At 43.2% G+C, this 27,545-nt stretch overlaps 1 protein-coding gene across 1 annotated transcript; it reads right to left on the reverse strand.

Moving 5' to 3' along the window:
* LOC144374419 (single-minded homolog 2-like) lies at positions 1-27,539 on the reverse strand. Its single transcript, XM_078037261.1, has 4 exons — positions 27,463-27,539; positions 24,499-24,588; positions 16,545-16,653; positions 1-891 (listed from the first exon to the last, which is right to left on the reverse strand). The coding sequence occupies exons 2-4, from the start codon at positions 24,541-24,543 to the stop codon at positions 803-805; spliced, it is 243 nt and encodes an 80-aa protein (XP_077893387.1). The 5' UTR covers positions 24,544-24,588; positions 27,463-27,539; the 3' UTR covers positions 1-802.
* Positions 27,540-27,545: the final 6 nt, after the last annotated feature.

A 27,545-nucleotide genomic window follows, 5' to 3' on the forward strand; every position in this document is an offset into this window, starting at 1 on the left:
TAAATTTTATTTATTTTTTATTAGTTGTACAAGACATTACAATGATCTTGACATATCATACATTTGATTCAAATAGATATGAATTGTCATTTTTCCACGTGTACAGATTGCAGGATCACATTGGTTATACATCCATGTGTATACATAAAGCACACTTGCAAGCAGAAAATACAGAGTTTGAAAGTGAGAATCAGAATCTTTAGCATAAACTTAAAGTCATGATGGAACTATATCAAGAAAATGTAATGAAACTCCAAAAAAATTAATAAGAGAGGAAAATTACCAGGTAGAGCAAGAGAAGAAACTTTCCAAAGTGGAGGAAAAGATCAGCCATATAACTAAACCACTGGAGACCTATAGAAAGCAAGCCAAAGATCTTCAAGATTTTGAGAGAACCATTTGTTCTTATCAGGCACACTTTATTTACTATGAGAAAAAAGTACATGACAATGTGTTGGCAGCTCAGAATGCTGAAAGATACCTCAATAATTTAAGGAAACAAAATGCACTCAATAGACAAAAATAAAATGAAATGGATTTTAAATTTAAACTTGTGGAAAAATACCTTCTGTGCTTGATGTTTCAAATTCAGTCTTTGGCAGACAGAATTACCCAAATAGTTCCTCATCATTGAGTCAAACTTCATGTGAAATAAGACCTTCATATTCGGAAAATAAGAGTCCACTCATACTCTCACCTTTGGTGCCAGTGGGAGGAGAAAAAGTCCAAGGGGCCCAGAGAATCCTCTAGACCATCTTAGCAGTTCAAAAATAGAATCAAGCTGTGATTGGTGAAGTGATCTTCAGAGAGCACCTTCTGGTGCTGGGCCCCTGGCACCTCCATAGGAACAGGCCCATAGGATAATGATCCAGCCACCAGCCACATCTTCCTCTACAAAGACAAGATAAATACTATTTTAATTATGGTAGTAGACCATCTGGATAAGCAGAAGTCAGAAGTTCCAATATGTTACCCTTGGATTAATTGGATGGGCCTTCAGAAATGAAAACCAGTAGAAATGATACCAAGTTGATATTGATGATTCCAATGAAACTGATTCATCTCTCAATGCTGAAAACCAAGCAACTGGCTCTGGCTTTGCTTTCTTACCTTTCCTTCATATCAGACATCTATTGTTTCCAATGGATCCAAGTAGTAAGTTCATGAGAAGAGGACCCTTTTTTCTTCCACCTCCTCCAGAAAACATGTATGGAGCATCTCAAGAACATTTTCCAACCAGGCCCACCCCCCCATTCTTAATGGGACCATGATGTTTTCCTCATTATCTCTCCCCAAAAGCTGGATTTCCTCTCTCCCCTGCATTCTGAAAGTAGAAGTTAGTTCCCTTCAGGTTGGATTCCACCTTCAAAAGAGTCTGCTACTGAACATTCAGCAGTAGAACAAGAAACCTGACAATATTTTGTATCTGCCTTCAAAAGTAATATAGTTCTCATTTTTAGTTTACATAAGTGCTTTTATTTAAGTGATTATAATTTTGCTCCAATTGAATCTTGATGAGATTATAATTCTTAGGATAGTATTTTATAAATAAAGATGGTTTATAAATCTTATGAGTGAATTATTTCCATTTTATCTTATTCAAGAGAGTATAACATTTAATTTGAGTAATCCACTATTATATGAGCAACAGACAGAGTTTTAAATATGTAATCTTTCAGTTGGGGATATTTTAAATTCCAAAGACTGTTCCTTTATACAAAGAAACCTATTTACTGTGATTGTAGCAAATGTGAAAGTAACTTTATGCTTAATGAAATATTTTAATTAATTTAAAGTCTTGTTTGGCATTGATAATGATAATAAAAATCTGCTACTTTTTCTATTAAAAAAAGTTATGACTAGAGCATATTAAGAGTAAGCCAGGAAACACAATTAAACATGTCATGGAAATAGGAGATTTTGAATACAGAAAAAAAATCCAATTCTCAGAAAACTTGTAGGAGTTGAAAACCATAATTTAAGTTCACTCTGTCCCTGTATTTTTCTTACATCTTCTTTATTTCATACACATTCTGCTGATACGGGGAGAGTTCTAGTCTTTGTTTTGTTTTCAGGGAGAGTTTTGTAAAATGCAAATACATTATTAGGACACTGAAATAAATAAACAAAGACATAACTCCAAATTTTGTTATTGTTAGATTCAGTAAGCATAAAATGACTCTGCTAAACTACTGTAAAATGTTTGAAGTTCTTATGTTCAATTTCTATATCATTGCAAATAAGTAACAATTTGCAAAACTGCACCAGTCCAGAGGTGACACTTTGAACAATTCTTCCCTGATTGAGACCAAGAAAGAACATTTATTAAAAATACCCTAATTAAGAATTAGTGGTTAAAGCTTTTTTTAAGTATAAATATGTTCTTCAGTTTTTTTGTGAAGATTATATATTTAAGTCTAAAATAAATACAGTAATATAACTTTCTTCTTAAATATAAACAGTAGCTTTATCACAATTGATGACCAGTGAAGACTTTCAATGATACTTGAGCCCACAATTAATTTAAATGAGGAAAAAGTTGGGCCTTGAAAAAGAAACTCTACAAGTTCAATAAATCTAATCTGTTTTCCCTCAAGAGTAACATTGGTTGTTAAATCAATCCTATAAATAATTTTTACTTTCCAGCATAAAACATTACTTGCTCTAAATAAGTGGATGGCAGTCTACATCTAAAGTTTCTATAAAATGGGCTGACTATTCCCCACTGATATTAATCAAAAACTACTTCTGCCCTAACTACTATGGGAGAATAGTTGCTAGTATAGTTCATGTTTTACACCAAGAAACTGAAAATAATGTAATTTCTGGTTGAAAACAGTACTGAAACGCCTAAATATCATGATACAGTCCTATAAAAAGTTATAGCTTCAGAATAAAAATCTGAAAGGCCCTTTTAAATATGACACCATTTACTGAATCAGGTTCCAACATTGTTAAGAGCTCTAAAAAATGACAGTAAAATAAAATAAAACAATGTTAAAAATTGGCAATTTATAGAAAAATAAGGAAGTATTAAATCAAAAAACAAAGTAATATATACAGTACATGTTTACATGTACTTTACCTAAATAATTGGGCTGTTATTGTAAAAATCAAAATTCCCACAACTAAAGAGGAATCCTCCTCCTGATATTTATGCTGTCATAATTAAAGAAATAGTCTTTTCTTACATGACTAATGTGGATAAATATAGCACAAGTGAATAAAACTAATAGGTATATGATTAAGTGTTTTATTTATAACTATTTTTAGTTGTTGATTGACCTTTGCTTTATTCATTTATTTATATGTAGGATATAGAATCAAACCCAGTGCCTAACATATGAAATGCAGGAGCTCTGCCACTGAGCCACAACCCCAGCCCATGATTATGTTTTAATAACCACTAACAATAATCTAAAAAGATAATGAGAATATCTACATTATAAAATAAATACAAGCCAAAAATAGATAACCAATAACTATTAGGCCTGGATTATTTTCAAATATTTTATTCATTACAAGGATTCCTTGATTCTATAGTGGTTTTACCAAAGGCCTGAAATATTTCCTAGCACTTGGCCAGCATCTACTCTTCTACAATAGAGGAAATGGGTATGGTAGAATTTTGCTGAAATGAATTAAATTCATATGTTCAGGGATAGCAATATTCCTCAAATATGCTATGGACCTGAGAGTAAAAGAATTTCATTTAAAAAATTTTGAGGGCTGAAGTTGTGACTCACTGATAGAGCACTCACCTAGAACATGCAAGGTCCTGGGTTCAATCCTCAGCACTACACATAGAAAAACAAAGTTATATGAATATCTACAACTAAAAAATATATTTTTAAAAATGGTTAAAATGTAAAATTTTATGTCATGTCTATTTTAACCACAATACAGTGTTTAAAATGGAAAACAAACAACTGAGGGGTTCCAGTGAGGGAGCTGTGAGTCTAACAGAACAGACAGGTGGGTTCTCAGTGAGGATGGCAGGTGACTCAACTTCAATACATATTTTAGATGGTGCCATATCCTGGGATATCCAGCCTGGTAAGGTGTTCATTTGAGGATTCATTTGGGAGGATTTGGTTGGTGATGGCAGGCTGTTCATAAATCCTTGCCTGAAATTTTGGTTGAAGAAGTCATTATGCCATTAGTGATATTAATATTGGGTCAGAGGAAAACATACTCTTTTTTCAATATACAATTGAATGAAGGTCATAAATACGACAAATTTGGCCTTCTATTAGAGTTTTTAAAGTGACAGATTCCTGAAAATAAGAAATGACACCTTCATTTGGGACATATAAACCTCTATTCAAAATATGTATATATTTTATGTGCCCATAGGAAAATTCTGTGATATAAATTACATGATGCACTTTTCCCTGAGTCCCCTCTCTTTCATTAGCCCATGACTCTAAGAAGAGCACCTCCTAGAGGATGTAGGGACTGCTGCCTTAGAGCATTGAGCTCTGCCCTGAGCAACCTTGAAAGTGGCTCTCTGGTGAGGTCCAGAGAATGGCAGGAATGGAGAAGTCTGGGCAGGACAATGACATGGCATGACAAGAAATATTCTGGAAGATGCTGCCTTCTGTCTGGAGGATATACTAGAAGAATAGGTGTTGAAAGGAATTGTGACACCAGGGAACTTGGGGGAGGCAACATGCAAAGCATGCTGTGAAACCTGGCTTCACCTTGGAACTTTTCAGCAAACCTGTCTCTAACTGTGCCAAGAGAGGTTTGTGGCTGTCTGCACATGGGACAAAGTACCTAGTGGCTCTTCCTTCATCAAGGATAAAATCAGGGCCTTAAGTGAGACCCTGTCTTTTTTATGACTGGCTTCTTTGCATTGGCTATTATTTTCAAGGTTTATTCATGTAATAGCATGTCATCAGTACTCTATTCCTTTCTATTGTAGAACAGCATTCCATTAGATGGAAATGCTATATTTATTAATCTATTTTGTTAGTTGACTGAGTCACTTGTACTTTTTGGCTATTTGAATAATGCTGCTGTGAACACTCATATACCTTTGTTTCTCTTGGGTGTATATCTAGAGTGGGATTGCTGGGTCATTTAGTAAGTCTGTGCCTAACATGGAAGGAATTGCCAGACTGTGCTAGAAAGTAGGCACATTCTTTACATTTTTCCCCCAGGTCACAGTGTGTCCTGAGAACATATGCTATTGTCCATATCTTTGATTGTAGCCTTCTAGCCATAAAGTGGTCTCTTGTTATGACTTTGATTTGCAATTCCTTAATGATAAATGATAAAATGATTACTGTTTTGCAAACATAATGATCTTTAGAGAAGTGCATATTCAAGTCTTTGGATACTTTTTATTGGATTTTCTTTGTGTTTAGTTTTAACAGTTCTTTCTATATTTGGGAACAGTCATTTCTGAGTTATAATCTATGACTTACAAATATTTTCTTTCATTCAATTCAATTTCTTAGTGCATTCTTTGATGTTCAGAAGCTTTTATTTTCAATAAAGTTCAATTTACTTATTACTTTCATTATTGCTTATCTGGTGCCTTATATTAGCAACCACAAATAAATGTAAGGCCAAAATGATGTATTCCTGTTTTTTTTTTTCCTAAAAGTTTTTAGTTTTAGATTTGCGTTGAGTTCTGTGATATATTTTGAGGGTATGTGTGTGTGTGTGTGTGTGAGTGTGCATGTGTATATGAAGTGATGTAGGGAGTCTGACTCCATTCTTTTCTGTTCTTACATGCCCATTCATGCTTGGTGATACCTTAGCACATCATAATATTGACCATACATATAAGGGTTTTCTGCCAAAACCCATTCATACTTTGCTCTTCAGGATAAGGAGACATGAAAAAGCCCCCTAGGTGACAGGTTTGCTCTCTCCATCCTTGCCAGCTCACTGTACAGTGCTCAACTACAGGTATAGGTACAGCCTGCGCTTCCAGATGCTGGGCTTTCTCTGGGCCTCATGCCCTGAAGACTACATTTCCAAAGAGCACTCATACCCATACTTCTGTGTCCATACTACATATTAGCACCTCTGCAATATGACACCATAGATGCTACTTGACCAAGCACATGTCCATCTAGACAGAGACCAAGGCACATTGAACCCAAAATGGACTGTTAGTCCCTTCAAGTGCATAGCTCCATGTGGTTACCACAAAGGTCTCTCCCTAGGATCTCATCCAAAGGGGCACATTAGCACATTCTTTCTTAACCCATACATGTAGAAATCAGTAATTGATTGTATGGGTAAGAGATAATTACACTTATATTAAATATCCAAAATTAGAAAATCATAGAGTTAGAGAGAGTTTGCTGCCAGGGACTTGGAAGGCATTTAAGTGGTTGATTAACAGATTAAATTAATTGCATCAGTTATTAAAATGTTTAAAACAAAGTAATTGTGGTAATTTTACAACAAGATTGTAAATGTCAATACTTAACTTATTTTTTGATGGGCACTTTTATGAAAATTCAACCTCAATAACACCAATAAGAAAAAAATCGTGAAAACACTGAAGTCTAAACGATTATAGCCAGAGGTTACAGAAATGAACTATGTATTTGGACATAACTTTCTTATCTTTGTATTTGAACAGATGACCAGAGTAACTGCATTATGTAGAACCACAAATATAGAATTCTGAGTACAATGAGTTATACTCAAGGTATGCATAATATTCCAAAATATTTTCTATCCTATTCAGCCCCAGCCACCGTAAGAGCCCTGGAACGGTCACCATCATGGCCACAATGGCCTTTTCTGGTTTTCTTTGATTTGCCCATTCTGGCCCTGGCCAGGGTCACATGACTAGTGTCACTGGGACCTTCATGATTTTTCAAAGCACAAATCCTCTTATCTTCTCTCAGGGAAAGGGGTTCCATCTCCAGCACCAAAAATAAAATAAAAATTTAAAAAGTGAGGATTTTCAACGCCACTGGTTCTCTCTCCCCAGGCTCGGAGGCTTCATGGGCAGCATCCAGCCACACTCTGAGCAACTCTCTCCCGTGCAGCTCAATGCTGCAGCAGAAGCTCCCAGCACGCTCCTCCCCAGGAGCCCGTGGGATGGCTGCCCCCTTGGCAGAACCACTTCCAGCTCCTCAGGGGTGAGGCTCTCCTACGGACTCCATCCAGATGCTAAGCTGTTGCTTCCCTACCCACCTTGGTCTCAGGAGTAACAGGGATGCTTATGAGATTGTGATTTGGAAGAAAGAAAGAAAGAAAGGAAGGAAGGTACAAATGAAGGAAAGAAGGGAGGAAGGATGGTTCACAACTCAGAGTCTTCATGTGCACACGGGAGCAAGGAGTCTGTCCAGCTGAAAGTCCTGATTGCCACAGCCTCTGCCTGTGGTGACTCGGGGAGGAGAAATCAGCAGCCACACCCGAGTGATGCCATGTTCTACACTGCACAATGTGGCTGCAGACTTAGCTGCCCGGGGACCTGCCGCCCACCTCTGACAAGATACCAGCACTTGTCCTCTAACATCTCTTAGTTAACCCAGCAAAGTCTGCAGGAGACTGAGCTCCTCTGACCATCTGAATGTACCCACTAAACAGCAGCAGGAGGAGGAGGTGTTCCACTCCATCCAAATTATTCTTTGCTGCATTTGGACTCTCGGAGTGTCACTTTGATAGTGATACTTCGGTAACAGGAGCATCCCCTCTGAAACATGCAGATATCCCCAAATCACCTCCATTGGCTGATCAAACACTGTTCTGTTCACTCACTCCAAGCTGATTTCTATCATGGAACATGAGCATCGCCAGCAGGGTCGGGGTTCAGCAACTGGACTCTGTTTAGGTTTGACTCCTAGATCTGCCACCTCCCTGATGAGTGACCATAGGCAAGTGGCTCTACCTCACTGGACCTCAGCATCCTCAACAGTAGAACGAGAAGCATGCACACGAGACTCCTCCTCACTGGGTTAGTAATCTGCTTAATCCCTTAAACCAGTCCCTGACCACAGTTAAGTGCTCAAGGGTCAATTCTTCTCTGGTTATTGCCATTATTCATAGCTGGTATGCAGACTTCATAGAGAAACTGGATTCCAAGTCCACAATCTGGAATCCAGGCAATTCCCCAACACCCTGCACCTGCCAGCTTCATGAGCAGGTTCTGGAGAGGATGCTCAAGAACTGGCACCTGTGAGGAAGCCCCTCTGAGGCTTCAGGCTCCTCTGGACACTGTGCCAGGCAAGGGATGCCCCCTCCCCGGCCAGCTGCCTCCCAGGCCCAGGTGGTACTACTCATGCTAAAAGGCTCAGGGCTGAAATGCTGATTTTGGAAACTGAGAGTGATCTTTTTTACAAGAAGCAAATCTTTGAAGTCTCGCCCAGTGCAGGATGTAGCACTATTTATGAGCAGGAATGTTCTGAAACCCCTGGCTCAAAGTGTGTTTGGGATGGCTTAGGACTGCGGGCTTTTTCAGGGGTGAGCTTATCTGAGGGCACATAGGAGTGAACTTTGATACCGACATGGGGAGGAAGAGGCTATGATGAGAGCAATCCTCTGTTTCATGCAGAGATCACGTTTTGCATTTTGTGGACGGGCACTTGGGTTGCTTAAATCTCCACTCCATGCTGGACACTCCTAATGGACACAGTTGATCTCTGGGACCCTGCAGTTGAGTGATTCCTACTAATGGGAATTATGGAAAATTGCAGATGTTTAAGCCTCATATCACTAGAAGATTATCTCAGACCACCCAGGAGCAGTGGAACATCTGAGGATATTGTGACTAGAGGGCAGACCCGAAGCTCTCCATAGAAATGGGAGCCTTATCCAGTGCCTGTGGGACTCCACCCCTCTTTATTCTGTCAAGCCCTGGGCAGATTAATTTCCAATTCCAGCTCTTTGAAGAACAGTAGCTGTCAGCATCCAAGACCACCTCTGCACTGACGGCCTGGGGTGGCTCTGTCTGTAAGTGAAACTGTGTGTGGCAATGGTTGGGTTCCCCAGCTGCAGCCCCCAAGCTGGGAGCTGTGCCTTTAGAGGGGTGGCCCTAAGCCAGTGTTGCGGTGACAGATATGCAGAGACAGATGAAAGAGGAGGACAGGAAGAGATTTCAAAGGCTGTGAGACTATGGTGAGAATCAGTCCTGGGGGCAGCAGTGAGGAGGGAGCACCCAGGAAGGCCAGGGCACCCGGGAGGGCCTGGGCTAGGGACCTACTAGCCAGGATATGAAATATGTAAAATATGAGCTGCAAATTAAACTGGTCAATGACCTCAAGACCATTCTCGAGCCCGCTTCCCCTTCTGCTGAGCTCTGCTGGGGTTTGGGTGGTAAATCTCTAGAAGCCTCTGGGTTCCCAGGAGGGGCTCCCAATTTTTTGTGCACATCCCCATGGTGTTCCTACAAGGTGGGAAAGGAATGGGGCTTGAGGCAGAGACTTTACTGCCTCCAGTCCGGTCATTCAGGGTTCAAGGGACTTGTCTAAGGGCCACCTAGAACTTCAAGCCCCATCGGAGTCAAACTCTATGGCAGGAAATTGAGATGTCTGGCTTCCCCCAAAAAGAAAAACAGACATCTCCACAGCCTTCTCGACGTCAAATTATAGAACAAGGGCCCTGAACGTGTAAATGAATCAGAAACACATGTATTGAGTTTCTCATCAAAGTACATACTGGCTTTAAAAATTAAAGGGAAGGAGAAGGGCTTGGCAAGATGCCCTCTTGGTTTTTTCCAAACCTCTAGTGTCTGAAGACTTGTCACAAGGATCTGCCAAACCCCAAACATTGCAGGGTTCACCCATCCTTAGCAAAAGCTCCAGCTACAGTTTCAAAATGAAGTGCCACAAACCCCTAGGTACCTAATGTCAGGTTATGCTGAGTTCAGTTTTGCCTGGGACCATCCTGGGTACCATGCCAGAGGGCCCCCTGAAGCCTACCACCCTTGCTCCTGTGACTTGGAGCCACTGGGCCTCTGGCCAAGCCCTTGCTGTGGCTCCTGGGGTTTGGACCAGAAGCTGACGCCTCCACCCAGCCTGACCACTGCTGTCCCCCCAGTACTGGGCCAGCCCAAGCCACTATGCCCTGGCCCAGAGGCCTTTCAAAAACCATAGGAACTGCAACCAAAGCAAGACCACAGTGACCATGAGGGATTCTCCAGTGCTCTTTGGCCCCTGAAACCCTCCTCCATGAAGGAGTTTAGAAAAGCCTTAGGCTTTACTAGAAGCTTCCTGATACTTAGCAGGAAGTATTGCAGGGCTTAGGTGGGGACAGGAAGTCTCCTTTGAGTTCGTTTTTCTTCCAGGGGGGAGGGGTACTGGGGATTGAACTCAAGGGCACTTGACCACTGAGCCACATCCCCAGCCCAATTTTTTGTGTTTTATTTAGAGACAAGGTCTCATGGAGTTGCTTAGCACCTCACTAAATTGCTGAGGCTGGTTTTGAACTCACGATCCTCTTGCCTCTGCCTTCAGAGCCACTGGGATTAGAGGTGTGCACCACTGCACCCAGCCTTTGAGATCTTCACTCTTTTTCTCTAGTTTCTCCAGGGGTGCAGCTCTTACAGGGAGGTTCACAGGCCCTCACTGGTACCCCACAGGCTGTATCTGAGGAACAGGAAGCAGCCTTCTTGCAGCTAACCACCTGCACCCTTTGCTGGAAGACCCTCTGCATTTCACAGTGGTGTGGGCTGAACAACTTGAAAAGACTCCACATCTTCCCTCTGGGACACCCCTTCTTTCCTCTTCTAGAGAATTCACTGGATCTCAGGGCGGTTTTTGTTTGTTTGTTTGTTTTTAATTGTCTGAGAAATATTAGGAGGCAAAACGAGGGAGAAAGTAGTTGGATTCTCCCTAGTTCCCTCGGTAATGACCTTGGACAGCCAATTTCCAGCCTGCTTTCAGAAGTGATTCCTAAGTTGGGAAAGAAGTCTCCTATCACTGCATGGCCCACTGCAGGAGGCAGCTGGCCTGGCCTCCTCCCCATAGGGCTCCTTCTGCAGGGCAGGAAAAGAGCATTTGTCACCCTTGGGCCACCCTCAAAGGTGTCATCAGCTCCCCCAAAGAGTCCTAGTTGCCCTTGGCTTGCAGTTTCTGTGAGAATAATGGTGACTCTCTAACACCACCTCTTGCTGCTCCTCTGTCTTGGATGGTTCTGAGATACAATCATGGTAAGCTCAAGTCATTTCTGTCTCTACCTCCTGCCCCTACCTAGCTGTGTCTTTTAAAAGTAAAAAAGTAAGAATAACAAGTAGTAGCCAGGCACAGTAGTGCACACCTGTAATCACAACTACTCAGACAGCTGAGGCAGGAGGATTTCTTGAACTTCTGGTTCAAAGTCAGCCTGAACAACATAAAAAAAAACCCTGTTTCAACAAAAAAAAATGGGGGGAATATAATCAGTAAATTCTAGCTTCAGGACACACAGGAACCAAAATGGATATATCCTCTCTCCTAGAAATCTCAATCACATATGCCAAGTTAAAAGAAGTATCTGACAGCTCATTCCTGCCTGCACAGTCCAGGAATCTATGGGATGAAAAACAAGGTGGCCTTGCAGGCAACTGAGGCTCTGGGTTTGCAGCTGAGGCTCTGAGTTTTCTGTTATTCATCTCTCATCTAATTTCATCCTTCTCTAGTCTTGTGGTAGCCAGTGCATGGACAGGTATCTCATTTTGCAGATAATAAAATGGAAGAGGCCCCACAAGCCAAAGCCTCAAGACCATACATGAGCAAAAACATCTCATTATCCCCCACAAAAATACAGTTATTACTTGCAAAAATAAATTTTAGTTAAAAAAATAATAAAAAGTACAAAGACTTTGAGGCCAGCAGCCTGCCCTGGGAGAGACCTGAGGCCTCTCTAGCACAGCCTCCAGAGACAAGAATTGATGTGCCTCTGCCTCACTCACGCTCCCTTCCCCCAGCCCAGACACAGGCAGGGCACTGGCTGAGCTCTGGTCAAGTGTTCCCCCAGGGAAGGCGACCTCTCTGCTCTCAGCATCTCCAAATCCTTGTATTCTATTCTTTCATTTTACTGAGCAGGGAAGTGAGGACAAGATAGACAGGTGATGTTCTGCTGCAGATTACACATCTGGACCGTCAATAAGAAGCAGAAACAAGTCAAGAGCCAAGTCTCCTGAAGAATGTCTCCAGGAGAGGCCGGGCTGGTGGCTGCCCATCCTGGCCCAATGCGGCTTAGAGGCTGGTACAATTATAAACCAAGGGAGCAGGGGTTGGGGGAGCAGCTCAGTGGTAGAGCTCTTGCCTCTCGGTGGCAGGTGCTGGGCTCCATCCCTAGTATGGCAAAAATAAAATAAAACAGAACAAATGAGGGGGTCGAGGTCCAAGGGAAGAGCTCAGAGTGGGGTGGCCGAGGAGGGTCAAGGGGAAGGGTCAGCCTGGAATGAGGAAGGCACTGGGAGGAGCTGAAGGGAAGGAAGACCCTGGGGTGGGAGGGGTGTTCCAGAAAGAGAGGACAAAGACACAGATGCCTCCTCTTCTCCCCACCCTTCTCCCTCCTCTTCAAAGGAACAAATGTTTCTAGAAAAGCTTCCTAGCTGTCTCCAACTGCAGAGTGACTGATAGCTGTGGCCTCTCAGGGAGGACAGCAGAGAGGATCCTGGAGGCAGTGGGGAGCTCAGAGAGAGGACGGAGGGTAACAGGCTCCTGGCGCACAGCAGACTTCCTTAACCCACGTCAGCTACCTCTGACATTGTGGAACAACATTGCCAGCAGGCTCTGCAGGTCACCTGCTCCTAGACGCTAGAATTAGCCAGAACAAGTGACCTGTCTGGAAGACGGATGAGGCCAAGGAGGAGGGGCTGGACATGGAGGTCCCGGTTCCACAAGGCTCACCATCCCTCTCCCTCTCTGCTCCCTTCCTTGAGTAACAACGAGGACAGCCACCCTCCCGTGCAAGGGCTGGGCTGACTGTATTCACCAGACGTGGTACCTCAGAGGAAAGCTCTACTTGGCACCTAAGAATGTTATCACTGTTAAGCTCATGATCACCAGCCCTGGATGATGGAACATTCCAGGGTAAGAGTGACATCTCTGTGCTCTAAGTACTCACTATGGCCTGGGACCTTGCCCAGGAATCCTCAACAAATGTGGATCCTCAACAGGGGCAGCTGCTACTGTGGGACTGTCCAGCATGCAAAGTGGAACTTGTGGGCACCAGGGCAAAAGTCTAACCTGAGCCAAAGTCACTTCTGGTCTCATGTGATGAAAGCCAGCCAGGTTGGACTATCCCTCTAAAGCACCAGCCCTTACGTGGGCCTCAGAAGCAGCCATGAGCCAGTCACTGGAGACGTCTGCCCTGGTGGGGATGATATGTTCGGTTCCCGAGGCTTCCCTTCTGCAGACATCCTTGAGTGTGAGGCGGAATACTAAGTACCCAGTGCAGAGCACGACCAGCTCTCCGCCCCCCCAGGGCCCTTCATACCTTGTATCCACTGCACTTCAGGCCTGCATTTCTTTTTGCCAGGACGCACTTCATTCGGAGGAAGAAGGACCTCTCTATCTCTATCTCGTACTCTGAAAGCAGGAGCGAGGTTCCATGGACCATGGTCCCACCTGCTTCCCATCTCCCCCCACACAACATCATGAAATTCCCAGGGCCACAGTCAGAGGCCTGTTCCTCTGTGCCCCGACCCTGACTCTGAGACCTTGCTAAGGTCTGGGTGAGGAGGAAAGAGACTGGCCCTGTCCTGGTGTGGCTTCCACAGGCCCCAAAAGAGAGCAGCTCAAATCTCAGCCACAGCCTGGAGGCCAGCCTGGAGTCAAGGGCTGGGCCTGGCAGAGCTCCACCGGCCACCATCACCTCCTAGAGGCCACAGAGTGGCTTGGCATCGGGAGAACTTCCTGACAGTCTTGGGGTGGGTGTCTGAGATACCGTGAAGGCCCAGAATAGTCTGACTCCCCTCAGGTAGCAGATGCTAAGTGTCAGTCACAGCGTAGGCTCTTTCCCTGGCAGAGGGGGCCAGCCACTCATACCTCCTGCACTGTGGGGGCTGGGTGCCGAGAACCACCATGGCCAGAGCAAAGCTTTGGCCCTCATTTCTGGCCCTGGAAGGAGCAACCCTTGTCTCCACCTCCCCAGGGAACCCCTCACAGCTTAGCTAAGCCAGACCTTCCTTTCCTTTCTTTGAAAGGCTCTGTGCATAAAGAGTTCTCACTCTTGCAAACATACAGGAGTCCTCCTCGGCTTTAAAGGACACCAGCCCTCAGAGACAGCAATAGAGAAAGGCCACACCTCTGAGTTGAGGGGCTGTCACTCCACTCTAAGTAGACATTTGTTGGAGGTTAATAAGTTTATCTATTTATTTATTTTGTAAATAAATACAAGGCCCTCACACATGCTAGGCAAGTCTCTAGCACTGTGCTACATTCCCAACCCTTTTCCATTTTGAAACAGGGTTTCACTAAGTTGCTGAGGCTGCCCTTAAACTTGTGATCCTCCTGCCTCATCCTCCTGAGAGGCTGAGATTACAGGCATGCACCATTCTGCCTGGTGATAAATTTATCATTAAAAAAGGATTGGGCGGGCATGGAGGTGCATACCTGTAATCCCAGCAGTTTTGGAGGCTGAGGCAGGAGAATTGTGAGTTCAAAGCCAGCCTCAGCAACTGTGATACATTAAGCAACTCAGTGAGACCCTGTCTCTAAATAAAATACAAAATAGGGCTGAGATGTGGCTCAGTGGTCGAGTGCCCCTGAGTTCAATCTCCAGTACCAAAAAAAAAAAAAAAAAAAGGCTGGAGTGGTGCAAGGTCCTCCTCTACTGTCCCTGAGGGCACTGCCTCATGGAAGTTTGGGAATCGACTCAGAGGCCTCCTTGGTTCCCCCAGCTGGACAGGCTATGTGCTTTACCCACAGTCCTCCTGTCTGAACCAGACAGATGTCACTGAGGTGTGGAAGCTCACGTCTCAAAAGTACCACCTGGTCTTACTCATCTGGGGGGAGGGTGCACTTCTCACACATTTCACCATAAAACAATGGGGTTCCATCCAGGCAGAAAATCTGTGAGTGAGAAGAGCACTGTGTGCTCAGGAGCCTTCCCTGCACCACTGGGCTGGCGCTGCAGGGAGTCAGCACGGGACCCTAGGCCCCCAGCTTGTTGCCTCTCCTCTAGGACTGCTCTCCACCTCAGCCTCGAACCCCACAGAAACAGGAGTAGACGGGCCTCACTGTCCCCCCAGCTTCACTTACTTTCATTCCTTCACCACTTTTCCAGAGGCTACAACACAGGAAGGGGAACATGAAACCCAGGGCAGTAGCAGAAGGCCACTGCCAAGCAGGGGGCACCCTGTGCAGTGTTTTAAGCAACAACATGGTGTTCTGAGGAATTCTCTAGGACTCCTGCTGTCTGTGTCCAGCTTTGAAAACACACCAGAGTGGAAAGATTAGTCATTGTTGTTGGGAATGACTCTCGGCATCATTTTTTCATGTTGATTTAGACGCCATCCCATCCCAACGACTATCACAGGCTGTAGTTATAGTCGGGCCCTGTCTTGTCTGAGAAGGTGGCACACCAGACTCTCTCCTTGGAAAGGAACAGCGAGATCAACTGTTGCTGGACAACTGAGCATGCGCTTCTGTGGTCCCTCCTCCGAGCCTGAGGGTAATCTTCCCCAGAAGGGAGCAATAAGAATGAAAGCCATATTTCTCCTCCATGGCTAAATGTCCTCACCACTTTGAAGTCTTTTATTTGCATTTTGTTCCACTGGGGAATTGGGGCCCCATTGGGTACTATAGTCTAAGGCATAAGTGAGACCCATTAGCCTGCTGGCCTCTCTGAGCTGTCCACGAAGTTAAAAGGCCGGGGTCCTGGAAAACTTCTGTATCTTCCCAGCATTTGTTCTAATTTTGTGATGCCCAGGGCATCTTAACTGATTTGTGCTATGGCAAAAAAACCCCAGACCCCTGCTCAGAGTAACACTTTTAAATGCATAAAATAAAATGCATATAGTTACAAAACAAACCAACTATGTAGGAAAGTAGTTATCCCAGTATTTAAACACATAGTGGCATACCCTGAACATAGATGTAAGTGTGCTATTTTATCACTACATTAAAAAACAAGGTTCAGTGGTGGGTCTCATGACTTCCAGAATTTTGAAGTAGCCACGAGCTTAAATGATATGTTGAAATGTCCACCATGGCTACAAGGTAACATGAAAATAGCAAAGCCACTGTCCTCCTGCTCTCAGGATGGTTTACAGTCTGTGGTCATAGCAAAGGAACTGCTGTCACCCAGGGGAATTTCAGGTGTAGTTTCCCCCAGGCAGTTTCACAGCCCCCTGGGCTGTATCCTCAGAAGCTGCAGCCCAGGTCTAAACCTGTGAGGCTGCAACCTGCAATTCTAAATCACGAGTACCTTCGTCCCCGGCAGCTCTGAATAGTCTTTGGCAGTAATGGGGGCTGGTTTAAATAATCTGGTTTAAAAGACAGAGGCCAAAATGCACCTCCCACTTGATGGGGCCAAGTGTGGCCCTGGTAACCCCTAGACCTTGGCAGGTGTGGGAAGCCAAGCCCTGGGTCATAGTTAAGAACGTGGCCTTGTTTACTTTCACCTGAAGGAACTACCTTGGAGCAGGTGATGGTGAAGAGGCGGGTGAGCGGGGAGGACAGCCGTCATCTCGTCGTGGTCAGATGGATGGATGTACTTATAAATACTGTTGCCCGTGAGCTCCACCTGCAGGGGTGGGAGGAACAGAAATGTCACCATCTCTCTAGGGTTGGCACCAGGGGAAAGTGCAGGGTGTGTCACATGCTCACACCCTGCTGGGGTCAGGACTGGAGTCTGCCCATGACCCACACCTGTGTCAAACGTGGAACCTTTGCTTCCCCACAGCCCAGCTCTGAACTGCCTTTCATGCCTGAGAAGCCAGAGGGCCAGGCCTGAGCTCAGATACCAGGAGGCCCGAGCACAAAGGAACGCCCTGGAGGGGCCTGGGCAGCGTCCTTCAGAGACAGCTCAAAATGGACTCCAACTCTCTGGGCTGTGTCCTGCACCCCCACTCACATGCTGCCTGCCTGAGATAGCCACTACGGCCCTACTGTGCTCCCTCCCAGAGCCGCGTCCACTCCACCTCTCAGAGCTGACCAAGGGACCACGGGAGGCTCTACTCTGACAAAGCCCCTTTCTTCAGCAGCTCTGAACCGTATGCCTCAGGCACTGCCAGGCCTCTCTCACATTGCCAGAAATGTGTCTCTGGCCTTCCTGTGCAAATTCTACAGCTCTGGCCCAAGGGTGCGGCTGTGTCTCTGTGTGACCTGCAGGAGGGATTGGGGCCACTCCAGCCAGCCACATGACATGGTGGTTATTTCCTGGGGTTGCTACCTCAACACCAGGGTAACGCCTCCTTCCAGATACGCCCCACAGGGGGGCCCCATGGCAGCCCTCTAGCCATGTCTGTGTCGGCCTGGACCTGGCTCTGCAGGAATGGGTGGTTCCAGAAAAACCCCGCTACTGGGATATTTGCACAGAGGGCACTGGGGGTCCAGTTCCTGACTGCGAGCACCTTTAGAATGTTCTCCTAAGCACGGATGCCACTCAAGGATATGCTATTGAGTCCTGGAGACCTGCACCCGTTCACAGATGGGCAAAGGCACAGAAAGTTTCAGAAAGAGCCTCCAGGGCAGCCTTCTGAGCACTGGGGCGCAGTCTTGTTTTCAAGACTCCTATTAGTAGATTGGGAGTGACAGATAAGGACAGTTGTCAGTGTATCCCAGTATTGTTTGGAGGAGCATCAGGAAAAATGACGGTAATTTCAATGCAGCCAGTGGGAACCCCAAAGCCCCGCTGAAATAGTGCCCTTGGGAGGCAAAGGACCTTGAGTGGGTCAGAAGAGTCTTCACAGCCCTGCCCAAGGGAGGTGTGACCCTAGGGAGCACAAGGAGGCTGTGGCCATCCTGTGTCTGGCCAGGGCACATTTGGAGACTACCTGCTGTCAGTCAGAGGGTCATCTACGAAGGGGTAGCCCTGCAGGTGCCATGTGCCAGGTCCCACAGCAGCATAAGGCCAGCCAAGTGGCTCAGTGAGAAGTTCTCCCGGGAGCCTCCAGGGCCCTCAGCTCTTCACTTGGAACCAAAGGGCCCTGGAGAGGTGAAGTAATGTATCCCACTCATCCCAGCCAGTTCTCCTAATCTGTCAAGATGTGGCAAACTGCCTTCTTTATTCAGAAGAGATTGTTTCTGGTCTGCTAAGTAATTTCATCCCCTCAGAAGGCTTGCATGGCTCCACTCTCGGCATTGTTCCTGGAGCATCTCCTTCAAATATGAGGCAAGCAGAGCACAGAGAGAATCCTGTTACAGACATCCCCCTGTCACCTCCTCACAGCCACCTCCCGAATCTGGGCTTCTGCGATCGACCTCAATGGAGATTGGCCCATGTGAAAAACGTTTACGTCATTTTGTTGGGAGAGAGAGAGAGAGAGAGAGAGAGAGAGAGAGAGAGAGAGAGAGAGAGAGAGAGAGTAATGAACCTTCTTCTTTCAAGTCATTCCTGTTACCCCTTAAAAAGTTTTAAATAAACCAGCAACATTTAAGCCAGCCACATGAGACAGAGCTATGGGGCACATTACAGAGTGCTATCAAAATGGGGAGTTTCGAGCTAAACACTAAAGGAGCTGGATTTTTAAAATCATTATTTCAATGGCTTATTATATATGTGTTTATTTATATTTATTCTGGGGGCTGGAGGCTGAACCCAGGACCTCAAGCATGCTCGACAAGCACTGTGCCATTGAGGTCCAGCTTATTTTAAAATAATAATAATAATAATAATGTTTTAGTATTGGCCTGTAATGGATACCCTTATCCATGTTTTAAGGAAAAAAAAATTATCATTCTGGTTTGCCTGAAATTCTTTTTGAGAGTAAAAATAGTACTTTGCAGGGCTGGGTTGTAGCTCAGTAGCAGAGCACATGCCTAGCAAGTGTGAGGCCTTGGGATCAATCCTCAGCACCACATAGAAGTAAATACATAAAGATATTCTAACCATTTACAACAAAAATTTAAAAAATTTTAAAAAAATAAATAGACTTTACTAACGTCTCTTTTGAGAAACACCTTCAGGGACTTGCAGGAAAACTTGTATCTCTACTGATTAGGGGTGGGATTTGTGTTTTAATCCCCAAATCTTTTTATCTATTTCCAAAGTTCCTGTTCTCATCAGAGATTGGAGAACCAGGAGGGTCAAGAGGCAGGGAAGGAGGGCTTGATTTTCTGAGTTCTTGGGTCCATTATAAAACAGACAGGAAAACACTAAGACTGTCTAGGAAGTAAAACAGCTGTCAAATAAAGGAAATGTTTTTACAGAACAAATTCTGGAATGATAAAACAGTGCTGACCTTAACTCAAAATTATGGTTGACATGTGTTTCCTGTATTTATTTATCTATTCATGCTTTTCAATGCCGGAAGAAATGTGACTACCTTGCAGGAAAAAAAAAATGTGTGTGTGTGTGTGTGTGTGTGTGTGTGTGTGTGTGTGTGTCTGTTTGTCTGTCTGTCTGTCTGTCTAGAGAAGGAGAGAAAGTTGTTGCCATAAAACTCCCTGGACTCGTACATCAGACTTATTAAAACACAACTTCGATGTGATCCCTTATTATTTGTAGAACCCTGCTAACTACAAAATGAATGACTTTTCTACTAAGAGCTTTTTTATGTTTTGCTGAATACCTTTTCCTCCTGCCAAGAAAACTGCCTATGATAAATACAACACTAAAAGGGTATATTCTATGGGGAAGGGCAGAGTCACTCGGCACTGGGGAAATGCACATTACTCTGTTTTGGGTGTTTTACTGAGTATGGTAAATTTAGCATTTAAAAATAAGATGGTTTGGGTTTCAGGGTTCAAGTTATGTCAACAAACATAAAACATTGTCCTTTCTCTTTATTTCAAAAGTGAAAGAATTTGGTCTTGTGCCTCTAACCTACACAGTTGCTGTTTGTATGATTGTGTTTCTGGTATCAATCTCAAATATTACATTTTTCTTTATGTGTCTCATAAACAGTTATTTTATATGAAAATGTATACCAGTAACCTCAATGTTATATAACATGGAACTTTGGTAAGGAAATCTGAACCACAAGGATATTTAAAACTATATATAGCAGCTATACAGGGATTGTTTTTACTTAAATATAAGTAAAATAATTACAATAATAAGAACAAAAAAGGAATCAAATCCGTTGGTAAATGTTCAGTGAATGTTATGGATAAGAGTGCTTCCCGGCACTACTTTTTCCAACATATTAAAATATGTCTGTATGTTTTTGTGCTGCAAACCTGACAGAATCCCCAGGTTGGATGCAACTTTTTCTAATGTTCGGCCTCTGGACTAGGTGGACAAACTAACTGTACTTTCTGCTTATCTCTGCTGTTTTTAATACCACAGTTTAACAACAATGACCTCTTGTTTACTAGCTTAAGATTAAAAAAAATACACTGTCATAAGACGTAGCTTTTTAAAATTCCAATACTGGAATTAAAAAAAAGTTTAATGAATCCTTTTTAAGCCTGGTGCAGCAGCACATGCCTACAATCCCAGCTACTAGGGAGAATGAGGTAAGTTCGAGGGCAGACTGAGCAACTAAGGAAGACTTGCCTCAAAATAAAATAAGCATGGTCTGGGGGTATAGCTTAGTGATAGAGCACTTGCCTAGTATGGAAGAGACTCTGGTTCCATCTCCAGCATTTAAAAGGAAAAAAAAGGCTTTGGGTTTGAAGAATATAAAGAATCATTTCTACATCCTCAAATGTATAATTCAGGTATTTAGATAGTACAGATCAAAAGCAGGACAAAACAGAGCAATTCCCTTCTGCTGTGAATTTTCACACGATTATGGCAGAACTGATGGGGGAAGGTATGTTCCTGTGACCCTCTACCAAGGAGTGTAACCTTGACTTAACATGAACCTCACTTAATGAGATAATGTCACTGAGAGAAATTGAAAGTTCTAGGAACACAGATAAGCACCATGTAAATATAAGCTGTTACTATAGTTGCTATTCACCATAAAACCTTTTAAAGCATTACTATGTCTACTGGGTAAAATTTTACTAATATTTTTGTGTGCATGCTGGGGATTGAACCCAGGGCCTGGCACACGTTAGGCAAGAACTCTACTACTGAGTTCTATCCCCAGTCCGTAAGCCTATTTTATTAAGGTTTTTGGTTTGTTATATTTGTCCAATTCTTTGCTAATAATGAAAATAATCTAAAGGGTGCAAAACATTTTTTAAAAGAGTAGTTGGATATTTGACATCCTATTCAATACTTTATTTTACTTTATTTTACAGAAAAAAAAATACACATTGCAATTCTACCTAGATTTCCTTCTGTGGAGTTAATCATGAACAGAAGGCAGATCTAAGAGAAAAGTTTGTTGTTGCTTATTTAAACAGTTTACTGTGGAACACTCCCCAGCCCCTGACCAGGGGCTCACACTGGCATTAAAGTGTTTTTGTAGCTTCAGACGGAGGCTAACACAACTCCATCGAGAAATCAGAAAAAAATCAGTTGCCCTACATGATCAACTTGACTTATCTTTTTTACAATTGTCCTTTCATAGGCAACAAAGAAACTAAAGGAATCTCTACAACTTGCTTAGAAAATGGTCATACATGGACTTTCTTCCCTTTTAAAACAACGATACAAAGTTGTATTTTTGCATATGATGAAAAGGAAACATCATACTTTTATCTTGCTTTCATTTCCTCATGTGGAGTTAATCTTGACAGAAGGCTTAGTCATTACCTTTCCAATGTGTTGGTCATTCTTAATTATTGTGTTCATAATCAACAGAATCTTTTTCCCACATAGAAAGAATCTGTGTGGGGTGCAAGGTAGGCTGGTAGGCTGAGCTGCCTGAGTGACAGATTGCTTAAGTTGTGCTCAGTACCTAAAGATGTGCCCACATATTCCAAGTGACCGAGCAACCCTAAGAGATGCCCACCAAAGGACTCTAGGTGCAAACTGTGTTTAATGAAAATGAGGCTTTCTGGCTTTTGTATAGCTCCCTATACTTCACAAATCACACAAAATAGTTATTCTGATCTGTTTCCCAGCATGATCTGAAAGAGAGACAGAGCAGGCATTACCATATTATTTAAAATATAACCCCAGGACATTAAATTCCTGGATAGTTGAATTTATTTCCCATTTTGTTTTGACTGCTAGGGATCTCAGATATAAATTTAATACTGAAAAAATAGTGGTCAAATTGATTTCTGTGATCATATGCAGAAATACAACTTTGTATCCTTGTTTTAAAAGGGAGGAAGGGCCAGTACTACCATTTTCTAAGAAAGTTGTAGATTCCTTTAGCTTCTTTGTTCCCTGTAGAGAAGACAATTGTAAAAAAAAAAATAAGTCAAGTTGATCATGCAGGGCAACTGGATTTTTTCTGATTCCTCGATGAGGTTGTGTTAGCCTCCGTCTGCAGCTACAAAAACACTTTAATGCCAGTGTGAGCCCCTGATCAAAAATGTTTTGACAAATCATCTTAAAAGTATATGAAATGTTTTATCTTATTTGTGACAATATTGTAAGACTATCAAAAGTAAATTATAATTTTAAAAGGTAAATAATCCACAGATTAGGTCAGAAGTAGATACGAGTCTAGGTGCAAATAAATAATTCTGATTAATTCTAAAAAATGTAAAGTAATAAATTTCTTTTTTCTTTCCTTTCCATTTATTTGTGGAGGATTGGGAATGAGGGGTGGGCAGGACTTATTCAGCTAAGTACATTCTCTACCACTAAGCTGCTACAATCTCCAATCCCATAGAAATACTAAATCTAATCTTCTCAAAACATTTCTCAGTCTGTACACATATTTATCCCTCGGTTCACATAGATGCAAGAGTCAAGCTTTGGAGGTTGGGGTTGTGTGTTTGCCTAGTATATGTGAGGCACTGGGTTCAATCCTCAGCACCACTTAAAAATAAAGTAAAAATATTGTGCCACCTATAACTAAAAAATAAACATTAAAAAAAAGAATCAAGCTTTGATAAACTATTTGGGATAGCAGGTCCCATAAGAGAAGAGAGAGTAAGAAACAACCTTCTAAACAATTTTAATATGCAATTTCCTTTAACAGACTTTGCATAGGAAACACATAATCCCATTTGGATGTGGAGAAGGATGTGCATACATTGGAAGAGATGGCTGTAAGATAATGACATTTTTTTTTAATGTACTGGCAGAAAAAGAAAAGGAATACACAAAACTCAGGTTCCCAAATTTGGTAATTTTGTTTTTCAATGAGAAAAACTCAAGAAACATTAATAGGCATGTTCCATTTGGGCTTAACTGTGGGAGGAGGATGGACAGAACAGGTCACTCACACGCCTTTCGGGAGCCCTTGTTCTGTCTCTGTCATTCATTGAAGTATGTCCCCACTTGTGATGAAAAGTCACACTGAGAGCTCACAACATAAAGGAACTTTTAGTCCTGGCATGTATAAAAAAATGTGACTTTTATCTCTCTGTTCCACACTTGTTAAATCAGAGATGTGAAAGGGAAACCCAGTCTGCTTCTCCCTGTCCGGGCCATCCACAGGCCCAGACAGCAGCTGGACCCTCCACCAAACCCTCATCTGGCTGGGGGTCCACAAGCTGAGGTCATCTCTTCCTACTAAGGGAGGAATCCCCTTTTCAGAAGATAGTTTCACTTTTCCAGAAAAATGGGTAATATTTAAATGTTCTAAGGAAACCAGGACCTTGCAGTGCAAAACAGTAGTAAACTGAATTTTATGAGTTTCTATCACAAGCATATAAAATGCTTTACTGAAACAACCACTGAACTGGAAAAACTCAGGAAAAATGACCTTGAATTCCATGTGAACACTCATAAATCTACCCCTTCCCTTTCTGTCTCCCCAAAGCACATGCCGCATAAAATCCATGTTCTACAGCAGCTTCCTCTCACCTCACAGCAACGCACAACACCATGTGAAGCCCAGCATGTGTGGACTGACTGGAGGTCCCCTGGGGAAGCTCTTTTCTGTGCCATCTAACATCACTAGGTGAGCAGACAGGGCAGGGCATAGATAGGACAGACTCAGAACTGGGCTGGCCACAGTGAAGACATAGTGGTCACAAGCCCCAAAGGAAAAAGAAAGGAAAAAGGTAAAAATGTGAAGGAGAAGGAGAAGGAGAAGGAGAAGGAGAAGGAGAAGGAGAAGGAGAAGGAGGAGGAGAAGAAGAAGAAAAAGAAGAAGAAGAAGAAGAAGAAGAAGAAGAAGAAGAAGAAGAAGAAGAAGAAGAAGAAGAAGAAGAAGAAGAAGAAGAAGAAGAAGAAGAAGAAGAACTGCATGGGCATCCTATTAAGAGAAATTTGGGGTTGGGGGTAGAGCTCAGTGGTAGAGCTTGTTCAATCCCCAGCACTGGGTGGGGGTGGGGGTATTTTGCAGTTATGAATAATGTTCATACACAAATGCAGACTCATTTTCAGGCTAGGCAAAGCTGTCACAATCTGCTACCATTTAATCGAATATTTTGATTGTACATAAAATTAGGCCATACCTACCTGGGTCAAACCTAAATGTACAGAAGCCGTCTCGGATATATACATGATTTTGCTATCAGATGCTACCACAAAAACAAATCCATCCAAAGTCTGAAAAAAAAAAAAGTATCAGGGTAAGAGATGTTAGTTCTACACCAGCATTAAATCTAGAAATTTTGCTGTCACTGGGCTGGAGGTGAAGTGGGAGGAAGGCATAAAGATCAGTGGTGAAGTGTTCGCCAGCATCCATGAGCCCAGAACTGGGGGAAAAAATCAACGCATATTTGTTAAATTCAAAAAAGAAGCCAAGGCCATGAGGACCACAGGTGACAACACTAAAGGTTTATTTCCCAAGCCAGGCTCTGAAATGCTTTTAAAGCACTTTAAAAACAACCTTACATCCACATCACAAAAATCATGTGAAACATTTGAGAATTCCTATCATGCTCAGTTTAAATCTACTAGCTTTATTGTTAGGAGTTATTTTAGCACTTAGCACAAATCTGGAGTTCTATGGTACTTAGGGGAACATCCACTACTATATAGACCATTTAAGTCATAATTGGCAGTCATTTATACCACTAGGACATACTCTTTATTTGCTACAATATTCTAGTTACCCATAAGTACCATTTGAATAATAAATTCCGACCACTGCCGCTCCCCAGAAAATAAAACAAAATACCCGATTATTTTACCAGACAAAGTCTACAGAATTAACTATTTCAACTTTGTAAGAGATTGAATAACTTTTGCCAAATTCAAGGAGAAAAAGTATCTTCCAAACAAATTAAAACTACTCAAATGAAATTCTGATTTGTACCTAAGCCCTCTAAAAATAAGATAAAACTATAAGAGATAATTAAGACAAATAAAAAGGTAATGATTATTTTTCTGTGTCAAAGAATAAATTTTTGAAAAAGGAAACTGTACTTTATTTACTCATTCATATTTTAGATCCAGAACCAAAGAAAAGCAATAAAGTTTGTGAAAGACCCATACAATCCGCAGTGCAACTCCCATAAAAAAAAAAAATTCCAAATCAATTTCTGGCCACAAATTCTATTTTTACAGCATGTAATTGAAACCAGATTACCTTTGGGTTTTCTACCCCCCCTTGGAGGTGGGCTATAAAGAATGTAGCAGAAATGAAACTTGAAAGATATCCTTACATTCTGCTGTCTCAAATACCGTTTGCTGCAAAAATTCTTTGCTAACTAAATTATCACTACCTTTCCCTGTGCTGGGTTGAGACCAGCAACTTGATTATGTCTTACTTTCAGGTTTCTAACTCAGCTACAACACATTTTCCTAACAGAATCTGGGATATTTCAGAAATATAAACTATAAAGCAATTTCTAAAGTTACAGACACTTTGGTGTATTTTGCATAGTTGCTAAACTCTAAAACCATTAGAGATACATTTAACAAAACAGATCTCTTGCAACATCTAGGAAAACAAATAAAAGTGAAGAAATTATCATAATTAAATTCTAAACGTTGCCAGCAGTAGCTTAAAAAATAATATTCTTAATGGAAAACATGGAGTGTGCTTTCCTAGCTTCAATTACCTAATTCACTTACATGTATAATAACTGCAAAGGCAGCCATCCACACACCACTCAGGAATTAATTAAATGTAAGACCTCTGGAAGTGTTGACTTTGCCCACCAGACTTTCTCTGAAGTTCCCCTGCAAGCACTTAGTTGTCCCTGATATTAGTGTCACTTATAATGTGGACACTATGAAACACGGAAAACATCCAGAGCAAAGCTGGAAGGGGGGGCAGCTGGCGAGCCGAGGGTGTGTGGGCCAGGCTCCCAGAGAGCGTTACCTGGCCGGCTGCTATGCCACCGCAGTTCTCTCTAGTTGTGAAAGTTCCGGGTTTCAAATATTCCCTCATTCCCTTCTCCCTCGCACATGTATTTTCAAAAACAAATAATTCCCAGGCATTTGGGGCAAAAGTTTTGAAAAGATCTGGTTTTTCAAAATGCAGAGCTCAGTGGCCAACTTGCAGATCTAAGTCACAACGCCCTGCAGCCAACATCCTACCCTCCCCCACTCTGCTTTTAATGGAAACACAAAATAGAGGAAATGCAAAATAGGTCTGGGTAAGCATTCTTCTATGGGGGGCGGGGTGGTGGTGGTGGTGGTGGTGAATGAATCAGGCCATTGATGAGGCTCTGTAAAGGACATTGCTGTCCTCTGCTAGCGCCAGATACTGACTTGGAAGTGGACGCTGGTGCCCAGGTTACCCATCCCAAATTCACCGCCGGGGTGCCTATCAGCGCTTCTGTACTGCAGGGATAGAAAGCTGAGGTCCTGGCAGCGTAGCAGTCTGGGACCAAAAGGCCGGGGACTGGAAGCGCAAAACGCCTGACCCCAAACCAAGCGACCAAGATGGGTGGTGATACCAGATGCTAAAGTAATCTTTTGAAAAGAAACATGGTCTGTAATAAACTCTGCATTAGTGCCAACTGTTGCTGCTTCATTATTGATGCTGTCCTTTCATTTGCGCATTCCTGCGCGCGCGTGCACACACACACACACACACACACACACACACACACACACACACTCACATTTGCTAAACGCTGCCACATTGTGGCTCAATGCTTCCTGAACGGTGCTTCTCTGGCTCCAGAGCCTGGCCCGGTGTCTGGGACAAACCGAAGTAAGGTTGAAATGATTTAACCACGTTCAGGGGCGCCTTTCCGCCTAGGTCTGGGTGAGCTAGAAACTCCTGGGGCGCTGGGAGGGACAGGGATGCAGGCTGGGGCTGGGGCTGAGGCTGTACCGGACAGGCTAAGCATCCACGCTTGGGTTTTGACCCTCCCGGGTGGGAGCCACCCGCCCCTGGGACTTCTTCAGCTTGGGGGTGGTCTGTGGATTTGTGCCGCAGGGTCAGAAGGGAGCCCCCGCCCGGGAAACTGCCAGGGCGACTGGTGGCGGCAGCACTCCTCCCCCCCGGCGCGGTGGTTCTACCTGCAGCAAGTGCGATCCCAGCTCTTTGGCGACACTGTCCAGGGGCCCGGTGCGACTGGGCTGTCCCCATGCATCTCCTAAAC

This window comes from Ictidomys tridecemlineatus, unplaced genomic scaffold, assembly GCF_052094955.1.
Source record: "Ictidomys tridecemlineatus isolate mIctTri1 unplaced genomic scaffold, mIctTri1.hap1 Scaffold_69, whole genome shotgun sequence".
Lineage (NCBI taxonomy): Eukaryota > Metazoa > Chordata > Mammalia > Rodentia > Sciuridae > Ictidomys > Ictidomys tridecemlineatus.